This window comes from Pelmatolapia mariae, linkage group LG14 (assembly GCF_036321145.2).
Source record: "Pelmatolapia mariae isolate MD_Pm_ZW linkage group LG14, Pm_UMD_F_2, whole genome shotgun sequence".
NCBI lineage: Eukaryota > Metazoa > Chordata > Actinopteri > Cichliformes > Cichlidae > Pelmatolapia > Pelmatolapia mariae.
The window spans coordinates 18,306,474-18,327,673 of NC_086239.1; the positions used below are offsets into that span (position 1 = coordinate 18,306,474).

The window sequence follows — 21,200 nt, forward strand, 5'->3', positions numbered from 1 at the left end:
TTCTTTCAGTCTTTATACTTTTCTCTTCCCATCATTTTGGTACAAGGTAAATTTGGTTTAATCTGTCTTTTAGATGTTTTAGTCTAAGCTCCTTGTTCTTGAGCATAACCAGTGGTTTGCACCTTGTTGTAAACTCTCTGTATTTATATTCAGGAAGGCATCTGATAGTCAACTTTAACAGTGAAACTCGAACCTTCTTAAAAGTCTTCTTCACTTAGGTTGATGTTGAAGTTTTCGTAACCAAGTAAATAATTTGCGATCATCTGCTTTAGCTGACTTCTGTGGTCTTTTAGGTCTTTTTGCTGTTGCTGAGCTGGACAGTAGATTCAGTCTTTTTAAGACTATAACAGATCGCTGATTTTACCACCCTTAAGGTTTGTCTATCTCTCTGATAGATTTGTTTTTATGGCCTAATGATGGCATGACCTCATACTGAGAGCTACAGTTAACATCTACCAAATCCAAATTAAACACAACACTTGGAATCATCTACAGATCTTTTATCTGTATAATTACTTTTGAGCCTCAATCACATCTTCAATCACATATTGATTGTTAACTGTGACCAGTTTTTTTTTGCCTCAGCTGCCACTGTTATTTGAAGAGATAACAAAGCAGAATTCAATTGACTGCAATCTGTATGTAATGTACTGACATCTAGTGGTGAGATCATACACACTGTACCTTTAAATTCTACTATAGTTGTGTACAGTAGCAAAAAGGGTTATTGCATTTTTTTTTCCACTCCTAAATCTGTAAATCTACTACATGCACAAAATACATGGTTGACTTATATGAATAAATTAGCACTTAATATTGAGGAAAGTTAATGAAACACTTAATTGCCAAGGTACAACAGGCACAAGTATATAGCATCTCCCGATAGAGCAAGTTTAAGAGTGTAAAGTCATTATGAGCCATGAAGTACACACAGTTTTAGGCAACTCAAGTCCTGACATAGTCCAAAGTTGCTTTTATCCACATGTACCAGCCAGCAGGTCATAGTCCTCTCTTTACAAATACTCTTTTTCAGGTAAAGGTAGAGTGTACAGGAGCCATGACACATGATCCCCACTTATTCACAAACAGCAACATGTGAATATATAATAATTGTAGTATTTTTGATGTAGGCTTATAGATTATCCACAACATAAACAAGTGTTAGGATTTCAAGGTCAGGGTTTACTAATCTTGTATTTAATCCCAGATCTACCAACCAAACACACTTTTCCTGAGGGTTTCTTATCTTTGAGTGCGATTCTAATCAGAGTCATTCGTACCTAAGCCAGACCATCACGCAGCCCAGTTTACTCAGGATTCTATAGACTAGTTTCTGGCACAGTTACCTCCAGACCACAAGGCCTGTAAACAGCCATTAACCGCCATGGAGCAGGGAGGTTTGCAGAAAGATCTAGCTTTTCATGCATTATCACCAGCACTATGCTCACATCGCTACAGTCACACGGGAACAGAGTAGGGACCTGGCAGCTTAAAGACCATCACTGTCCAACCAAACTGAGAAGGATACAGTTCACCATGGACTACTGAGAAATGATCCGCACCCCACAGCAAACAGTAAAAAAAAAATCAATTAATTCAAATTTATATTTATTTATAGATTTGTTACATGTAACTACTAAATAAAACACGTAGCAAGTAGCAATATAAAAGCAGACAACAAAACCAGAAGTTACAATGATTATTTAATGATTTTGCACTCATTGATTTTCTCTAATAAGAAAAATACTTTTACAGTGGAGAATTTAACACAACACCAAACTGAAATAAATTCATGGATATCATCTAATTGTCTATAGATTGCATGCAGCTTCAGGAACTATTTTAGTGTTTTGTTTCTACATATTTTCTGCTTTTTTCTTTGCACTTAATAAGCAAAAGGATCATAGCAGATGAGGATTACTGTGTCCCTTAACTTAACTTAAAAACTAAAAAAAGGTTGGATTTTTGTGTCTGTACTCGTGCCATTACATGATTTTAAACCAAAACTAAATCGCTCAATCAGTGGTTTTGAGAAATCCATTTTTCTCCAGAGACGGATGGAGGTTTTGGGGGGGGGGTTTTAAGTTTTACAGGACTTCTTATGTGTCTGCCCTGTGTGATACCAACATGTCTCAGTCTCTGCCGCTGTAGACCTGCTGTTATGGGGTTAAAAACTCCCTGCTGTGAGTTTCTCATTTGGGTTGTATTTTTCTTCAGTCCTCGGGGATCTAACACTCTTAATGCAGAGCTATCACCAACAAGCATTTCCCATTATTTCCCATCTCACTCACGCTCTCGCAGAAACCCACACATGCGCTCGCACACCATGCTGTGTTATTACTGACAAGTATTTCCCATTTACTTGAAGATGAAGCAAAATAACAGTTTTGTGGAGTTCCACCGCCCTTTTAACCTTGCACCTTCGTGTGCAAATGCACACATGTGAACGCTCACACGCCTCCAGTCTGCCTCTTTTATCATTACTGCAGAGTGACAGCAGCCTTTTCACCTTTTTATTTTCACTGACTCGATTTATCTTTCTCAGCTTCTCCCTTACCTTCGCTCAGCTCTGCATTATCCCCCTTCTGCTCGGCCCCTCCTCATTTCTCCTCTGCTCTCACTGCTCATTCTCTTTATCCTCCCCTCCTCTTGTCATATCTTATTTCTCCTGTTTTGCATTCGTCTCTCAGGGGGAATCCCTGTCACACCGTGATTTGTCATCCACAGCTCCTTTCCCGTTATGACCACCTCCCCTGCTCTCTCTTTTTCTTGAGGCATTTCTCACGATCTGATAGAAGATTAAATTCCAACACTCTTAGCACACACAGGCAGCTCACCGTTGTGCTGGTTTGTTGTTGTTGTTGTTGCCACTGCAGCTGCTAGGGTCTGAATATTTTAAGACTGTTAAGAATTGGGGTTACTCTAGTACATACTACCTACCTATACGCGTACAGAGCTGGAGTAGCCGCACACAAAAAATGAGATGACAATAAATAAACTCACAGCTGGGATTCTTCAGGGTTGAATTAGTGCAAATTCAATTTTCTGGCTGAATGAAGAATAAATGAGATTGTTTGTCATTTAATGCCAATGGAAAAAGAATGACTAAAATATTTTCAGTTTCGATTTATGAGTAAATCAAATGGAACTGATTACAAAAAAACAAAAACACTTTGCTTCTGGATGATTGTCTTAGCTTTTTCTGCACACTGTGACAAACTAATTGCTGATTCCCTTAAATCTGTGATAAATTTCTCCGACAGTAGTAACACACGCACTGGGAGTTGAGGTCAAATGTCAAATTACATACAAATCCATCATGGCACCAAATTTACTTCACCAGAGTTGAAGTTAGAAGGAAGTTAGAAAGAAGCTGCTGAAGGGAGATTTCAGATATGCAGTTGACTGCAAAAAGTAGCAGAATTCATGCACGTGAGAAGCTCTAAATAAAATTTATGAAAAAATATCACCTCCCTGCAACACTATGGTTTCTGGTCTATATTAGCAGAGCCATAGTAGCCTACCAGATATTTGTTATGAAAAAAATAGTAATAATAATAATATTAATAAAGGACCTAGCTGAAATAGTTTTTTAGATAATAGAATTTTAAAATGGCCCCTCAAAAAAATCATCTAACACCTTTTTTTTAATTTCTTTTTTGGAAACCTAATCACAGTAAAAATGAACAAAAAATAAAGAACTGTGTCTTTCACTCTCAATTTTTTTTTCAGACAAATTTATGCACATCAAGTGGGATTATTTTTTTCTTTTTCATTTCGTAATTTGATGGATTTAGATGGAATGACCCGAAAAGCCTTGATTTCTCTCACAGAGGAACAGCAGACACCAACCAGTTTTAAGTGACTGACAATCAACTGTTGTACAAAGCCACTTTCATGCTCTTCTATCCAACTAACATGTTGAAAGCAAATTTATCTTGACAAGACAAGGGTTTTTATTAAATTATGGATCCACTCCAACAGAAATATCAGAATATGCAGTAAAACAGCACATTAGGTTTAATCAGCACCTCATCAGATCAGTGTTATCATTACTTACATGACTCAACGTGTCTCAGAAACAAAACCAAATTTCTGTTTTTGCACTTTTTTTGGCTTTCAGTGCACAGTCACAAAGCATTTATCATTAAAGGAATTTTACAAAACGATGGGTTAGAATGGGACTAGATGGGCAGAATGTTCACTTTCATTACTAATCAGATTGGCTTCGTAATATCTCTTCTCTCTTTTATAGACTGCCAACGAGAGCTCTTACAGCAAGTCTGAGAAGAAAAATCTGAGATTACCTCTAAAGTCCATCCACTGTTTTTCAAATCTTGAAACAGCTGATTTTAAGGTATTAGACCCCTGAAATCCTTGGACACAGATCTTTGAGCTGTAGTGAGCTCTGTGACCTCTGGGCAGGCAGCTTTTAGTTTTTATCCTCGCCACCTGTGAAACAGTCTGCCACAGGACCTGCGGGCATCTCAGTCTGTGGACAGTGTTTTACCTTCACAATGCTAACAGCGCTCTCTCACTTTTATTTCTTTTCTTTTTTTTCAGAAAGGTTATAAATGTGTAATATCTGTTAACCTGATATAATGGGCTGCATCACTGAATAAGGTCAAGTAAAGTTAACACGATATCAGGAAGGAAATATTGTATTGTTTTTTTTCCTCACCTCTGGCCATGTTTCTAATACGCTCACACAGTCTAGAGAGCAGTCAGTTGATTCAATGTATGACTTCAGTGCTGAGGGACTCTTTGAATCAATACAGTGGATTTTCAGAGCACGTCTAAAGATAAAGCAGAGCCTTTTGAATGAGGCTTTCATCTCTCAAGTAGAGACAAGTATAAACCATGGGACCGAGAAGTAAACTAGCCTTTTGTGATTTGATCCGTCTGCCTCGACCACCTCGCTTTGAATGTGTGTCTTTGTTTGTGTAAGCCCTCGGGTGATAATGAAGGTCTTTCTTATGAACTTAAATGTTTCACTTTCAAGTGTCACCAGGTTACATCAGATTTAGTAAAGTCCTCAAAAGTTGCAGTTTTTGAGAGGCACATCAGGGACATTTCAGCAATTGTCCCTTCTTCTTAAAGAGCATCAGTGCAGAAGACTCAAAAACTTTTACATTTTTTCTTATTATTCTCTTTTATCGTTATGCATAAAGGCATGAAAGGGCCCTCACAGCTTAATCATCAGAAGCAGCACTTTAGGATCTGGATGTATAACAGATTTTATTTCATTCTGAGCACCACAATTTTTGAAGTTGAATTTCTCTTTATCAACAAGTATTTTAGCAAAAAGGCACAATTGCGGGAAAATATTTTAAAAAGATGCACTTGTAATGCATTCTCCACAAAGTCCAATACCCAGATTTTGTTATTTTAATTGACCCAGACCTACACCCAGATATTTAACCTTTTCTTTGCCCGTGTTCAAAGAAATCTAAGTTTCATGAATTTGGGCTCCGTAGACTTAAGTTTTATATAATAATATATTCATACTATGATTGAATGTCAAATATAAATTAACATAACATAAAAATATCTAACATTAGGAAAAACTAACAATATTTATGATGACTATTATTATCATTTTCTATATAAAAGCTTGTGTTTGGTGTCATTTATGTTACAGATGACACAGCTTTTAGTACAGTTTGGATTACAGTCTTCAAAGCCAGTAATACTTTACAGCATGTTTACAGCAAAACTTTCATTACTTCACTTACAGTATTTTTTTAGCATGCACATCAAACTTGCTGATCAGAAATTCCTTTAAAAATCTTGCAAAGTCCTTCCTGACATGAGTAGGAGGAATACAGGTGTGTGGTATATAAAATTAGCAATGGCTGAATTCCATTTAGGTTTCTCAGTTTCAGGGTTGTGGTGTGACTCGTGTTGGCTCAGTGGTAGTGATATTAGTATCTAAAAGTCAGTGAAAAGGTGAGATATCAACTTAAATATTATTGTCAATCGTGTTTGTCTTCTGTGAACTAAAATTTTTCTGTACAAGAAAAGTTGTGCGCTTTTTGTTACAGTCACACTAGAGAAAACGGTGGTTGGAGATCGCAGAACGCCCCAAATTATTGTGACCGTGTGCAATGAACATGCAATTTTGCTGCCTTTGAAATGACTGACAGGGACCATGTCTGCACGCAGTCAGGTGCCATCTTTAGAACAAATTTAGTACGTCAAGACGGCAAAAAGAAAAGCAAAAGGACAGAGTCAGTCTGCTGTCAATTTATAACTGAATTAACAGAATCTGTGATTAACTGTCATAAACTCCTGAAAACTGTGAATCTGTGAGCCTCTACATACACAAAAATTCACATTAAACAGAAATTCACAATCACTACTTACATTCACAGTTCAAATATGACATAATAATTCCTCCACAATTGGTGGTTTAGTTGCTGTAACATGGCGATTTAACTTCAAAATGACAGAAGTAACTGGGGATCAGTCCTCTTGGCTGAGGCTACCCAACGTACACTACACCCAACCAGGCAAGGTGTTGGCGTCCTGCCGTGAGGATACCTCGGGGTAGACCCAAGACACACTGGAGAGATTATATCTCTCAGCTGGCCTGGGAACATCTCGGTGTGGTAGGCCTGGGCTTTTCTTCTTAGGCTGCTGTCCCCACAACCCAGCCTCAAATAAGTGGAAGAAGATGGATAGATGGATGGATGGATCAATGGATCAATGGATCAATGGATCGATGACACAAGTGCTCAACAGTGTTGCGTTTATATAGAAATCTAACCAGGATAGACCCCTTTTCAAAGGGATACAAAGGGACGCATCAGACTGAATCAGACTGAGTGAACTTGTTGGCATTCTTTCTGCATCTGTACATTAGTTTATAAACTATTTGCAAACCTTCAACAATCTGTCTGAGACTGACTGCAGTTGGTCCAGGTCCGATAGTATGGAGAAAATCATTTGCCTCCCACTAAGTGGCCTGTGCAATCACCTTGCAACCAAAAGTGGCCAACCAGAGGTAGATGGAGTTGCACGCTTACCTTCTGTGTGACCAATTCGTCGCAGCTATTTGCAGTTGTTTACCAAATGCAAAATATTCAATGTAATCATAAGGCAACCACCATTTTTTCCTAGATGCAAGGAGGTTACCATCATATGCTGACTGTAGTGTGACTGAACTATTTGTTTTTCAGTAATAGATAGGCAAGGGTTAGGGTTTATAGGAGTTATAGTACAACAGCACTATTTCATATATATATTTAAATATTTCTGCACCAATAAAGATTAATTGCACTAACAGCCCAGTATTTATTTAACATCTTCTACTGCACATTTCTGTGAACTAGAGTGCTGAACATCAGCCAACAGTTGTTGCATTTGGCCGCTGATTGTGCCGAACAAATATTACATCCTAAGGCACTGTTCTCGGGCTTCTTCTTGGCCAGTTAGGAAAGATCATTAAAGTGTCTCGCACCAAACTTAGACAGTATGTCTGTGAAAAATCTGCTGCTAGTACCAATAGTGATCTGGAGACATCTAATTTATTCACCCTGCTCAGCTACCCTCTTTTTCTCACTCTTATCAGATTTTTACTGACAAATGGTCCTTGTGGAGCTGCATTCTCTCTTTCTCCACTTGCAGGCGCTCTCTCTCAATCTGCAGCCTGCCAGCCTCAAACTTGATGAACTGCAGTCTCTCCTTCTCCAGCTGCAGTCTCTCCTTCTCCAGATTTAACTTCGCTGCCTCCAAGTCCGCCGCCGACACTCCCTTCTCCCTCTGTCCATCATGAGTTGAGGATAAGGACGAACGAGAGGAAAGGACTGGGCCTTGTTGCGGCGGCAGGTTAAAAGAAGAGTCGACGTACTCTGATTGGCCAACACGCATGAGCCTCAGCCTCTCTCTCTCCACCTGTAACCTCTCCTTCTCTATTTGCAGCCGCTCTCTCTCCACCTCTGTCTGACGAAGTCGCTCTTTCTCCACCAATAGCCGCTCTTTCTCCACCGCCAGGCGTTCAGTCTCCACAGCCAGCCTTTGTTTCTCTAGCTCCAGACGATGTTTCTCAACAGCAACCAGAAACCCTGCTCCTATGTTCTCATCACTGCTGAGTTCACCGAGCATTCCCATCAGGCCACCGGGCAGCAGTAGATCTCTGCTGGTGGTGGAAGTTGGATCCTTGGAGGGGCTGGGCATGCCCAAGTCATTGTGGGAAAAAACATCAGTATCATGCCCCTCTACACGTGCCTCGATGTCACAAAGGAGAGAGGGAATATCATCATCATCCATTTCTCCATCTCCCACATCCCCGTCCAGCTAAAGGGAAGGAGAAAGAGAGAGAGAGTCATCATTTAACAGGTTTTTACACATATGTGGATAACCAGTGGGGAGATCAGCAGCAAGGCTTTCAACTCAGAACGCTGCAGACATCAGTGATCGCAGACATGAAATTGATTAAGTCAGACAGCATGAAAATGAGGAGCTGGGGTGCAAAGTGGCCTGCAGATGTGCATCAACTATAGCAACACCTTACCTTTTGGATGTGTGTTTGGTATCAGCAGGACGAGGAGCTCCTCTGGGTCAGCATAACTAAAGCGAACGCCACACTTATTTTTAATTCTCACAGGAGACTCTGAAGCAAGCTTTCACAAATAAACCCAAAGAAAGATGCGCTCGAGGAGCACTGGGGTAAATGGGGGATCCTAATTTCTCCTGAGTTATTTTCTTGTTTTTATATAAATGATACAGAAATAAGTACAGCCATGAGCTATTCTGAGTCATCAATCTGGATTTCTGGCTGAGAGTTTATCCCCAAAATTATTTTTAAACTAAATCTCTACGACTACATTTGATGGTTTCATGTGCTGAGTTTTTTTTTACATGGTCTGCACACAAACCAACATCACTTCTTTATTACTGCAGATTCTCTGGCTGATAATATGTACCACTATACTAGATATGGTGCAGTTTTGTATTACGAGGCAGTATTAAATCAACCAAAGACACAAAATACTGGAGAATTTTTGAGATGTATAAATATCTATATTGGCAATAAAAATTTCACTCGCCCATCCAAGTCATTGAATTCAGGAGTTCCGATCACTTCCATGGCCACAGGTATATAAATTAAGCACCTAGGCATGCAGACTGACTCTACAAACATGGCTCGCTCTCAGGAGCTCTTTGAATTCCAAGTCGAGTGGTGAAATTTCCTCATTAGTAAATATTCCACAGTCAGCTTTTAGTGGCATTATTACAAAGTGGAAGCGACTGGGAACGACGGTAACTCATTTTACGTAGGCTACATAAAATCACAGAGGAGAGTCAGTGGATGCTGAGGTGCATAGTATGCAGAGGTTGCCAACTTCCTGCAGAGTAAATCGCTACAGATCTCCAAACTTCATGTGGCCTTCACATTAGCTCAGGAACAGTGTGTAGAGAGCTTCATGGAATGGGTTTCCATGTCCGAGCAACTTACATCACCAAGTGCAATGCAAAGTGTCGGCTGCAGTGGTGTAAAGCACACCAGCACTGGACTCTATATCAGCAGAGACGTGTTCTTTTCCAGGAGTTGGGCTCGGCCCCTTAAAATAGTGAAAAGAGCAAGACATTTTGGACAATTTCATGCTCCAAACTTTGTAGGAGCAGTTTGGGGATGGCCCCTTCCTCTTCTAAGATGATACCCAAAAAAGCTAAAACTGTTATAGCTGCAAAGGTTGGATGGGCATCGTATTAAACCCTATGGATTAAGAATGGGATTTTTCTCAAGTTTATATCTTTCTGAAGGCAGATGAATGAACACTATATAGCGTATACTGCATATACTAACTCTTTAGCTGCTGTAACACCTGAACTTTGTTTGACAGGACCCAGGAAGCGTTGTCTCATAAGATAAGAGTGACCAGTGAGATTTGATCTAAAAGCAGATCTTAATGTAATCACAGAAAAGTAATATTTAAATGTCAGTCTTCAATTATATCCTAATTAATTAACACGTGCTTAATTTAATTTAGTCTCTACCTTGTGAACCTGCAGGAGTACAATCAACAGACTGGATTGACTAGAGACACTTGAGCTGCATAATGTGTATTAAGTAATGGCTGATAAGGACATTAATTTGACTAATTACGCACTAGCAACACTTGAATTTCAACATAGGCTGTTTGTCTTCTCATAAAATTAGCAGCTCTGTATTAAAGAGCATATTTTTACAAAATAATCAGTGTGCATTTACATGAAAAGTCATTTAACAGACTCTAAGCTTTGATGGCTACTCTACAGAGAGAAACACACACACACACACACTGTTACTCTGTATTCACTGACATCGTCCTCCAGCTTTACTCCCGGCAGTGCCCCCGCGGCCTGCCCGCTCGACCCGCTGAGAGCCACCATCTCCGGCCAGTCGCAGTGCCAGTCCTTTGGGAAGCCCGAGAGGTCAAGCAGCTGGTCACAACCAGATCCCAAAGAAGGCGCCTCGTGCTCTGGAGAGGAATTTTCATACTCAGTCTTAATGGCCAAAGAGGGGGGCGAGGAAGAGAGAGAGAGTTCAGTCTGCAGCTGTTTTTTCTTCATAAGCGCACGCCAGTCGAGGTAACGACGCTTCACCTGCACGGGACATCAGAAAGGGAAGGCTGCTTGAAAAATCACGACTGGGTCCACAGAAGCAACGATACGATCTGAATGGAGACAAACTCACCTCGGCAGCAGTGCGTAGCTCCCCCTCTCCCAGGGCATTCACACCTTGTGCCACTTCCTCCCATGCCTGCCTCTTCAGCTCATTAATGGCTGTGTTCTATTAAAGAAGAAAGACCAGCAGTTAAACTGTTTCATTCAAAGAGGCAAATAATATGACACTAGTTTACTGAATAAAAAAGAAAGTAAATTAAATTCTCCTGTGCCATTGAAAATAATTACCCTCTCTTCACTGGGACGAAGAAAGTGAACGCTGGAGCAAAGTGTACACGTGACATAGTCAGCGTGAAGTTATTAATTTTTTTTTCCAACTCTACCTTCTTAACCTCTTCTATTGATTTCATTAGGAAGATAAAAATCTGACTGTTATGTATAAGCAGAAATGTGTCCAGGGTGCAACACACAGGACATCCTGCAGCTGAAAAACAGACATGTCAGTGCTCTCTAGTGGGCAGCAACGGTAATGTAACCAGTTCAAACCTTGGAGTCAGCGTTTTGTTCTTTATTTACAGCCTCTAGATGTTTTAATTTAGACCAACATAAACTGGAGCTGACTAAACACAGGTGGGCGAGATGGCAGAATTATCTGAATGGTTTGTGCTGCTGTTTTTGTCATTTTCCCCACCTTGGTTCAGACTTCCGAGGAAAGAGAGTTGTGTATGCATTTTTCTGTGGATAAAATCAAGAAGAAAAGAAAAGAAAAGAAAAGAAAAGAAAAGAAAAGAAAAGAATCTCCACCTGCTGTCTGGAGAACAACACGTCTCTCCTCTTGTGGATCTCCCTGATGAGAATTTGTGTTTCCCTCACGCTGTAGTTGCTCTTCCTCTTCCTCTTCAGGTGCCTCATTTGCAGGAAATCCAGTGTTGCAGCAAGGAGTGGGACAGAAGCCCCCAGAAATGTAGAGAGCAAGAAAAACAAGTCAAGAGAGACAACCGGAAAAACAGGAGTGAAGTTACGAGAAAGAGAGGCACGTATATGGAAGAAGGTATCAGAGGAAAAGGACTGAAACAGAGGTGTAAAGAGACAGGTCACAGTTCAGTGTAAAAGGGAAACTCAGTCCTCAAATAGAGAGAAGTGTGGAAGTTTGCTGTAGCTTAGCTGTCCTTCAGCAGCACAAAAAGTTTACACCGGGGAGGAATTCCTCCGTGGCTCCGTTTGTAGCAGCTTCTTTAAAGTTTTCCACCTGGGAGTATCTAAGTAAGGACATTTAAGGCTTGGGGGTTAAAGCAATGCCAGCTGGAAAGAAACGCGTTGATCTGGTAGACTGGAGGGATAAGTCATCAAATCCTTTCCTGCTTTGCTCAAGTTTGATTGGAGGGTTCACTTTTTCTTTTAATAAGACACAAGCTATTATTAATATTATAAGAAGGCTTCAGGTTGCAGTCCAACTTCTCCTGGAATGGGCTGCAGCCAGGTAATCTCACGTGTAGAGAAGCATCACAGGGTGAAAGTGTTCTTTAGCCCTTCTTCTTGTTTAGCCCTGTGTAAAAGACAAAAAAGAAAGCAGATAACACGATTTAGTTTATACAGCCACCTACAGTTGCATTAGTGGAATCTGAGCAGAGAGTACAGCCATGTACACTTCACACACATCATCAGTAAACACTAGTCACCTGGTTGCACTGGCAGCCATGCCCATGTACATACATGCCCATGTACACTTCAGATCTCTACCTTCTATTCGGGTATTTTCTGGTCCAATCCAATCTGGCCTTCCTCTTCTTTGGTGTAACCAGTGGTTTGACCCTTACTGTAGAGACCTCTGTATTTCCATTCATTAAGGTGTCTCTTTATTGTAACCTACAATGATACTTTTGCCTCCTCAGGAATGTTCTTGACTTGTTTGGATTTCATAAAGCAGTTTTTCTTAACTATAAAAATAATTATGTCATCATTCACTTCAGTTGTTTTCTATGGTTTTTCAGGCCTTTTGGTGTTGCTGGGCTGTTCAATGTATTTATTCTTTCTTTCGTTTTCTTGTGATGTGCCGTAGCAGACCCTAAAGTTATGACTGTCTCTCAGCTGGCCATGAAACTTCTTGTCAGTCAATTTACAAATTACGTTTGAGCCACTAAAATTGAAAGACTGTGTATACCTATAGTTAATGCAGTACTTTTGTTAGATCCCTTGAATTAGGGATGAAAGTCTGTACTTCCATCACATTTTGATTGTTTGATTTAAAATACACCATGATGGCATGGACGGGCAAAATTACACCGATTACGTCATCATACATATACTTATGAACCAATCTGTATATTAAGTGGAATAAGTTAGTTTGGGGGGCGTTTTTATAGATAGAAAAACACATGTTGAGTATTTTAATTTACTCTAAGGGTTTTTTTTTTTAATCAGTTGCCCTGATTTTGGATTGGAGCTGGACAATCAGCTACAGGCCACCTTTCAATCTAAAGACAGGCAAATACTGAGATCGCTCGTAACTATGACGAATACTGATGGGTAGGAACACTGCTCATGCTTCACGTGTCTCTGAAGCACAATCAAACATCACTATACTCTGCGAGTCGTTACTATATGTCTATAATCAGCAGACAATAATGTGTTGATAATAGCACATTTGTCATGCGTTATCTTATCGCACAAGAACACAAGAAAGACCTAGTTGTATGTATAAAAATAAATATATAAATGAATAAACCTCGAATGTTAAACATTTTTCCCTCTTTAACCTTCCAAATCGTTGAAATTACGATTTTTTTTTCCCGATGACTACAAGGCATCAGTAACCAGAGAGGCTCAGTGCATTTTTGTCAGAACAGTCATAAATTTCGTGTTTTACTGCATCTCGTCACCTCCTCCAATAAAACACCACTGGTAATAATAGTAAAAACAACTCACCTTAATCACACAGAAAAACCGCAATCAAAACAGCACCGTTTAAAATGCAATTTTAATGCTGCGTTCATCGCCCCGTCTGAAACGGGAGACACTAAGGTTTCAAAGCTGTAAAGACGGTTAAGGTTCGAGAGATTTAGACTTGACATTTAGACCTAAATAAAACAAAAGCACTTGGTGTTATCTCATTCGGACATCGTCTCTACTTTTGTCATTGTATTGCACGGGGATGGGGGGTAATTTATTGAAACTGAATCGTAGTGTTGTCGTATTTCCAATGTTATTGAAACATTTGAAGGTACCGCCAGTGACGCGCCATTTTAATTGCTCCTATTGGTTAATCCTCCACCGCGCCCACTTATGACGACATTAAATCTCGCCGGGCTCTTCCGGGCATGTGCACCGCTGTCAACTCCGAAATGTAAACAGGAAAGTCTGTTGGGATACATCTGTGCGAAAATCCGCATGTCTCTGAACATTACATTCGAAGACGCCGCGCTGACTTTAGCTCCTTAGCAGCTTGTAAGCAGCCCGAAGTTGCGGTGGAGGTGCCCGGATGTCAGAGGTGGAGCAGGGGGCGAGGAGATGGGTTCCGTCCGGTGGGCTTTCCGCTGCGGATCGTGGACGCCGAGCAGGTCAGACTGGCTGTTCGCTGCTCGCTGCATCCAGCGGGAGGAGAAAGATCGGATCGGGCAGTTTGTGTTCGCCAAGGATGCAAAGTCAGCTATGGTAAACTTTACCGATTATTGGTATCGATCAAGAGCCAAGTAAACAAAGAGCCAGTGTTGCCGATACTTTAAATCTGTAAAGTTAACTTCTGTTGGGAAGACCAGTGTGTCTGGATTATGACCGCAAGGTGCCTGTGATTTTTCTTTTTTCCGCATTACCTTCTTAACACAATGAAACACATCTCATAGCTTTCCATGTATTTTGAATAGACCTGGAATGCGCCTTGGGGCAACTGTTGTTGTGATTTGGCACTATTTAAATAAAATTAAATTGAACTGAGCTTAGTGCAAAGCAGAGACTTACAGAATGACGCCCAGCAGGTTTACTCCTACAGGTTTCCGGTGGCATGAGGGCCTAACGGTCTTTAGCGGGACCTCCCTCACAGGTTCTTGCCAGAGAACACCAGAACTGGCAGGGCGCCCTGTTCTCTTCACAGATGGTGTTTCAGGCAGCGTATCGCTTGCCATGGCATCTCCAGATATTTTCACATCTTGTCACATGTGCTTAGTGCAAACCTGCTCTCATCTGTGAAGATAGACAGTCTCATGAGTCTCAAGCTACCAGCAGTGATAAGGACACTGGTAAAAGCTAAACTGAAGTAAAAGAAGAGAGCAACAGTCTGTGGCCCCAACCTGAAATGCCATTAATATGTTGCATATTGTATCTCCAGTACACCTGTTGTCACTTTAATTTGCACCAAAGCAATCAAAACTAGTTTATGTTTATTACCTGGACAGAGTGATGTCCCCAAAGTTTATAAAACTTTGTATTCTGCTGTTATCATCAAGTGTTCCCTTAATTATTCTGAAAAGTTTATACAGCTGTCTTTGCGTCTCTGTTGCCTCAACAGGCTGGACGGTTGTTGCTAAGGAGGTTTGTGTGTGAGAAGATGGGGATCCCATGGTCAGAGATCAGACTGGAGCGATCTCCCAGAGGCAAACCTTACCTGGCAACACCTGTCAAGGTTCACTCCTTTTTTCATAAAATTCAAAGTCTGCATATACTGCAGCATTTTACTTCACTGCATTGTCATTTCACTAAACTGCAAGTGTTCCAGCACAAGTAACTAAAAATCAGATATAAATCTGATATATCAGAAATATATCTATAACACAGTGCAGGAAGGGGTCGGTGTGACCCAAATACTGGATTTTTGTCAAGCTCAGTATAGACTTCATTTATTTTGATACATTCAAACATATAATCCTTCTCCTTGCAGGTCAGTTCAGAGTCAGATCTGGCCTGGAGTTTCAATCTCTCCCACCAAGGGGACTACGCAGTGCTTGCTGCAGAGCAGGGGAGGCAGGTCGGGGTGGATATCATGAAGACCACCATGCCAGGTAAACACTGTGGTTCCCTGGTTAGGATAAACCTGTGCCAATATATGAAATGACTACATTTTTGGACTCGTTTGGCTATGAAATTCCACCACAAGGGGTCGCTGCTGCATCATATATGTACAGTATTGACTAGGCCAAGGCTGTTTGTGTGTGTAAATTTGGATTTCTGTGTGACCACAGAATTCAAATGTGCGAAACACTTCCATCAAACACAGGCTGTGTTTGAATATTACTGTTTTTCTTTTCCATCACCTCCCTCATTCTCCTCCCCTCATTTATAATTTTTCATCCATTCTCTCTTCCCCTCCTGTTTTGGTTTTGTACTTTTTTTGTCCCCGCACCTCTTTCACTCGCTCCAGGTAGCAGCTCTGTGCCGGAGTTTTTCCGCATTATGACTCGTCAGTTTACAGCGCACGAGTGGAGCGCCATCCAATCAGCCGGCTCGGAGCACCAGCAACTCGCCGCGTTCTACCGCCACTGGGTAACCATGGCAACCATACTACCTTGTGCCCTGTGTGTGTAACAGAAGAAAGCACAGGGAGAACATAACATTGCCGCTGTCCTCTGAGGCGGCACACACTTGTATTTTTTTACATACATGTGCAAATTTGTTTCTCAAACGCTGCCCCGCTGCATCGCGGCATGCTGTCATCAGAGACGTGCGCTTTCATTTCATTTTCTTTGGTTTTTGCCTCCTTCGGCTCTCATTGTCTTGCATGCACTCACACTCTCTCGCTCTCTCTCTCTAATACGCGCACACACACACACACACACAGATGGTCAGCAAAAGCAACAGTGGAGCTAAGTAAAGATTTTGTGCGATTGAGAGGGTGGCACAGAGACGTCAAGCACTGATATCACCACCACACTGTTGACTAATGGCAGAGCTCAACGGTTACCATAGCGATTAGCCTTGTAATAGTGTTATTGTGGCTTATTGGTTGTCGAGCAGGGTCGGTTTTGGCTGGATACACACACACACACACACACACACACACACTATGTCCTTCTTTGGTGTGCACTCTGATAAACATGTGTGCACAAACTCCCATCTGTTGCGGTTTTAAGTGGTGTTTCTTCTTAGCCAAAACACCCTCCACCACCACACACACACCATCCCACACATGAAGACACACGCATACACACAGATCATCATTTTCTCCATGCAGCTGATCAGGTTTCTTCCCTTTCCATCAAGGCCCTGAAGGAGAGCTTCATCAAAGCCATTGGCACCGGTCTGGGCTTCAACCTGCAGAGGGTGGAGTTTCACCTGCCGTCTGAGCCGCTCACACAGGCCCGGGTACTGCACCAGACAAAGATGCATCTAGATGAGGAAGAAGAGGACTGGGTATTCGAAGTGAGTCTGGTGTTGTGAAGAAAAATAAAAGTCCAGAGATGTTGTTAAAATCTAGAGGTTTGTGTATTAGAGGTCGCAATCAAATTAAAATGCTAGATTTAAGTCTGGTATGCAGAAACCACAACACAATGTTTACTGCTTTCCCAAATTTTGTGAGAAGAAGCTCAACAATTCAGTCTATTTTTGTCTCTCATCAGCTTCCAAGTAGTCTGTGGTTTTATTCTCAGGTTTAAAATGTTGCTATGCCATTTGATAATTGCTCCATTTTTCTGGATTTTCCACTTGTGTCACGAATGCATCAGTGCTGTGCTAGTTCACACTTCACAAATGTTTGCTCAGTTCACACACACACACACACACACACACACACACACACACACACACACACACACACACACACACAGATAAAAATAAGCTATTCTGTGTTTGTTTCTTACATTTTTTGGAAATGAGCTGCTCTGAGCTATTCTTTATCAGCAGACTCTCCTCCTCCCAGCCACGTAGCTCTCAGCAATCGCTGCTTCCCACACAGAGTGAGATACTGTATGCAGCTATAGAACTGATGACCGATTAGTTTCAAGTGCAAAGATAACATGAGTGTGTGTGTGTGTGTGTGTGTGTGTGTGTGTGTGTGTGTGTGTGTGTGTGTGTGTGTGTGTGTGTGTGTGTGTGTGTGTGTGTGTGTGTTTTTTTGTTTTTGTTTTTGTTTTTTATATTAAGTAATGTGTCACAAACCAGGGCAGCTCAAAACAAGATGAGCTAATTTGGGATCGCATTAAACAAGCTGGAAGCAGCTTTTAGGAAAGTTTAACACAGTGGTTCAAAGGACTTGGGTGCTATGCAGAGGGGTCCTTGATGCACATTTCCACAGTGAATATGCCCTTGAGAGCATCTTCAGAGAGAATCATAGGTGGCCTCGTACGGAAATACAAGTGGTTGTGATTTGGGGGGGGGGGCTCTCTCGAGTGTTTCTTCATCCTGCCTAACATGATAACTGAAGATTAGAGGAGTGCACCTCACAGAGCAAAGAACTCCTCTTTCTGCCATTGCTCTGCTCCCCCTAGTAATCTGTACATTTCTTTGCCCTAGAGCAGACACTAAGTTACAAATATTTAAAGCAAGAACATATTGGTACACAACACACCACAATGATCTAGGTCATCTCTTTCAAGCCCTTAAAAAACATGACATCTTTTAAAATTAGGAACATCCTGTCACAGAGCATTGCTGATGACTTGGCGCATGGATTTTTTACCAGGCTCTCTCAAAATGTCTCTGATCCAACATGTTCCATTAAAAGCACTAAGAGAAACTATAAAGAGATCATATTTTCCAGATTTAAGGAATTTAAAATCCTTCTCCTCACATACAAAACCCGACCAAGCTCCATCATATCTTAAAGATCTAATAGTACCCAGTAGAGCACTTTGCTCTCTACTTCTGGCTCTTCCAAAAATACCACGGGAGGCCTTTAGCTGTCAGGCTCCGTTCCCACACAACCAGGTCGTGATGCAGACTCTCTTCTTTAATGTTAACCTTAAATACTTTATTCGTTGATAAGCTTATCATTAGGCCTGGATCAGGTGACCCTATATCATCTGTAAACCAGCTACGCTGTGGTGTAATAGTCACTTCACCTCTTCCTTTCTCTCTCAGTGCATTTACAGTTTGTGACGTCTCCCCTGCAGTTTGTGCACACGCATACTTTTCCTCTGTGTCTCCTTTCCTCTCTGACTTTTCAGCAACTCTTTGAAACTGCAGCAATGAGCTATCACTGGCCACATCTCCTACCTGCTGAGTGTTTACTGCTGCATTTTTTTTTTGTTGTTGGTTCTCCATCCTCTTCTTTGCTCTTACCCCAAGCATCGATGCAGATGGCCTGTTGGAGGGTTCTGCCTGTTAAAATGTAGTTTTCCTCACCACTCAAATAAATTATTGATTTTCTCTCTATTGACATTACTGTGTGCCCTTTTTTTGTGCCAAACACCCTAAAATGATTGGTTCCAAAGTCTATGCAGACTGCATATTTTTGGATTTGTGTGTCATTCTGCAGGAGAGTTTACTGGATGCTGATCATCATGTTGCTGTAGCACTCGGACCAGCAGACAACACATGCCCTGCAGTAAGGAAGCATAACTTTTCCATTAAAAAAATGTGAACTTGGAACGAATAGATTATTAAAAAAAAAAAGAAAGAAAAAAAAGAACTTCTCTACAATAGTAAGAGTAGCTATCATACTGTAGGATAAACAATATTAACTTTCTTCCTGGTTCCTCACAGCCTCGTCCGCCTTCTCTTCTTCCGCCCACCACATTTACCGTGCTGTCGTTCAGAGAGCTCATCGACTCAGCCTCACCTCTAACAGACGAAGACCCCACCTACTGGGATAGCTTCAAGATGAAGGCTGAAGCTCCGCAGAGACAGAAGGATACACACACGTCCACATAGCGGCCCGTCTGAAGCCGACCCTCAGCTGCCATACAAACGCACACCTTTCAGAAGTGCCAAAGAAGAAAAACACTGACACTGAAGTCACTTTGGTATTCAACCCGAATCCAGTCACGTCCTGTCAAGTTTATTTGCCAAGCCAGAACTTACAGGCTTGTCTCAAAGGACCGAAGAACTTGGACAGCATCTGACAATATCTATCTTTAGATTCTCTGTTCTGATAAGTATAAAAAAAGATAGGAAATTCAACAAAAATCGCCAACCCAATAGACAGACACACAATATATCCAACATGTCATTTTGTTTTCTTTCTACACACTGAATCTGATTTAAGTCTCATGAAACTAAAACCGATTGGCAACCACCCGGCAACTTCTGGTCACATGACTGGTTGGTGAGAGGTTGCTGTCAGTTGTGAAATTGTGAATAAATCCTAATTCTTACCTCAGCCTCCAGAAACACTGTGAGGAATTTTGGAGTGGTTTTTAGCTAGGATATATCTTTCCATGTAATGTCAAACATATGTAGGACTGCTTTAATACGTTTGCACGATATCTCTAGAATTAGAAACATCCTGTCTCAGAGTGATGCTGAAAAACTACTTCCTGCCTTTTTACTTCTAGGCTAGACTGTTTCCATTCATAATCCCTGAAAAGCCTTGAGTTGATCTAAAATGTTGCAGCGCAAGTACTGACAGGGAACCAGAAAGAGAGAGCATATTTCTCCCATTTTAGCGTCACTTCACTGATTCCCTGTTAAATCCAGAAACAAAATGTTTCCATCCAACTGTTGGCTAAAAAAATAAGAATAAATATGTTTAACAAGGGAATTAGTGATGATCAAAATAAAAAAAATACTTTTTTTGTCATTTTCAAACATTTAAAATGTGTAAAATGCAAATAAAATAAATTCAATAATTTTGCAGATCAGCTGCTATTTTTTGCCATATTCTCTGGTGTTAAGAGGCGAAAACCAGAAAACCAGCATCCAAGGTCATATGGAGGTGTATTTGTGCACATGACATGCTCTTGCACATTTGTGAGGGGACCAGTAATGCTTTACAATATATAAAGTTGTTTTTAATAACATATCCACCACCCACCTATGTTCTTTGGACAAACTAGGTTTTCTTTCCTATTTCAGTAAGAAAACCTAAACCTCAGTATGCATGCTAAGCATGACTGATGGCATACACTGACAGCTATAGTCCTCCTGCAGGGGTCTGGGTTCAGTTCTCTCCCAGATCATTTCCTGTCATTCACCCTCACTCTTTCTACACTTTGTTGTTATTCTCTACACATCAGAATAATAATTATAATAAAAAAATGTCCATCACAATTGTTCTGAAACATAAAATATATCTTTACTCAATGTCAACAATTAAAACTTTGCATATAAACCAGTTTCAGCATTACTACCAAATGCTACAAGTGCATTTTTATGTGAGTATCATTTTTTTTACTGCTGTCTTTGTTTCCTCCCTTGTGTATCTAAATCTAAATGTCTCTCAACCTTGCTTCTCTTTCTTAACTTCACTCTTATCTTTCATGAACGTTTTCCTCCTGCCATCATATCTCATCTATTTCTTTTTCCCTCCCTTCTCACCTCTCTGCCTGGTAGCGTCTGTTTTTGTTGAACATATTCAGCTGACCGTCTCCTTCCTTCAATCTTATTCTCCTCCTGCTCTCGAGACTAACTCATAGATTGCTCGTGTCAGTCTGCCGCATTAACCTTTTTTTTTTCCTGCATCGCATATTATTTCTTACCTGTGATCGTAAGTCTTTTTGCCTGCA

General features: G+C 40.9%; 2 protein-coding genes across 2 annotated transcripts; one reads left to right on the forward strand and one right to left on the reverse strand.

Moving 5' to 3' along the window:
• Positions 1 to 5,688: 5,688 nt before the first annotated feature.
• On the reverse strand, positions 5,689 to 13,597 carry msantd4 (Myb/SANT-like DNA-binding domain containing 4 with coiled-coils). Its single transcript, XM_063493382.1, has 5 exons — positions 13,537 to 13,597; positions 11,416 to 12,157; positions 10,682 to 10,777; positions 10,309 to 10,590; positions 5,689 to 8,298 (listed from the first exon to the last, which is right to left on the reverse strand). Exons 2-5 carry the CDS (start codon positions 11,521 to 11,523, stop codon positions 7,570 to 7,572), a joined length of 1,215 nt encoding a protein of 404 aa, XP_063349452.1. The 5' UTR covers positions 11,524 to 12,157; positions 13,537 to 13,597; the 3' UTR covers positions 5,689 to 7,569.
• A 316-nt stretch (positions 13,598 to 13,913) lies between these two features.
• aasdhppt (aminoadipate-semialdehyde dehydrogenase-phosphopantetheinyl transferase) lies at positions 13,914 to 20,772 on the forward strand. The gene is made up of 7 exons (XM_063493243.1): positions 13,914 to 14,262; positions 15,113 to 15,226; positions 15,482 to 15,602; positions 15,962 to 16,083; positions 16,801 to 16,959; positions 19,013 to 19,081; positions 19,240 to 20,772. Exons 1-7 carry the CDS (start codon positions 14,119 to 14,121, stop codon positions 19,405 to 19,407), a joined length of 897 nt encoding a protein of 298 aa, XP_063349313.1. The 5' UTR covers positions 13,914 to 14,118; the 3' UTR covers positions 19,408 to 20,772.
• The last annotated feature ends 428 nt before the right edge of the window (positions 20,773 to 21,200 follow it).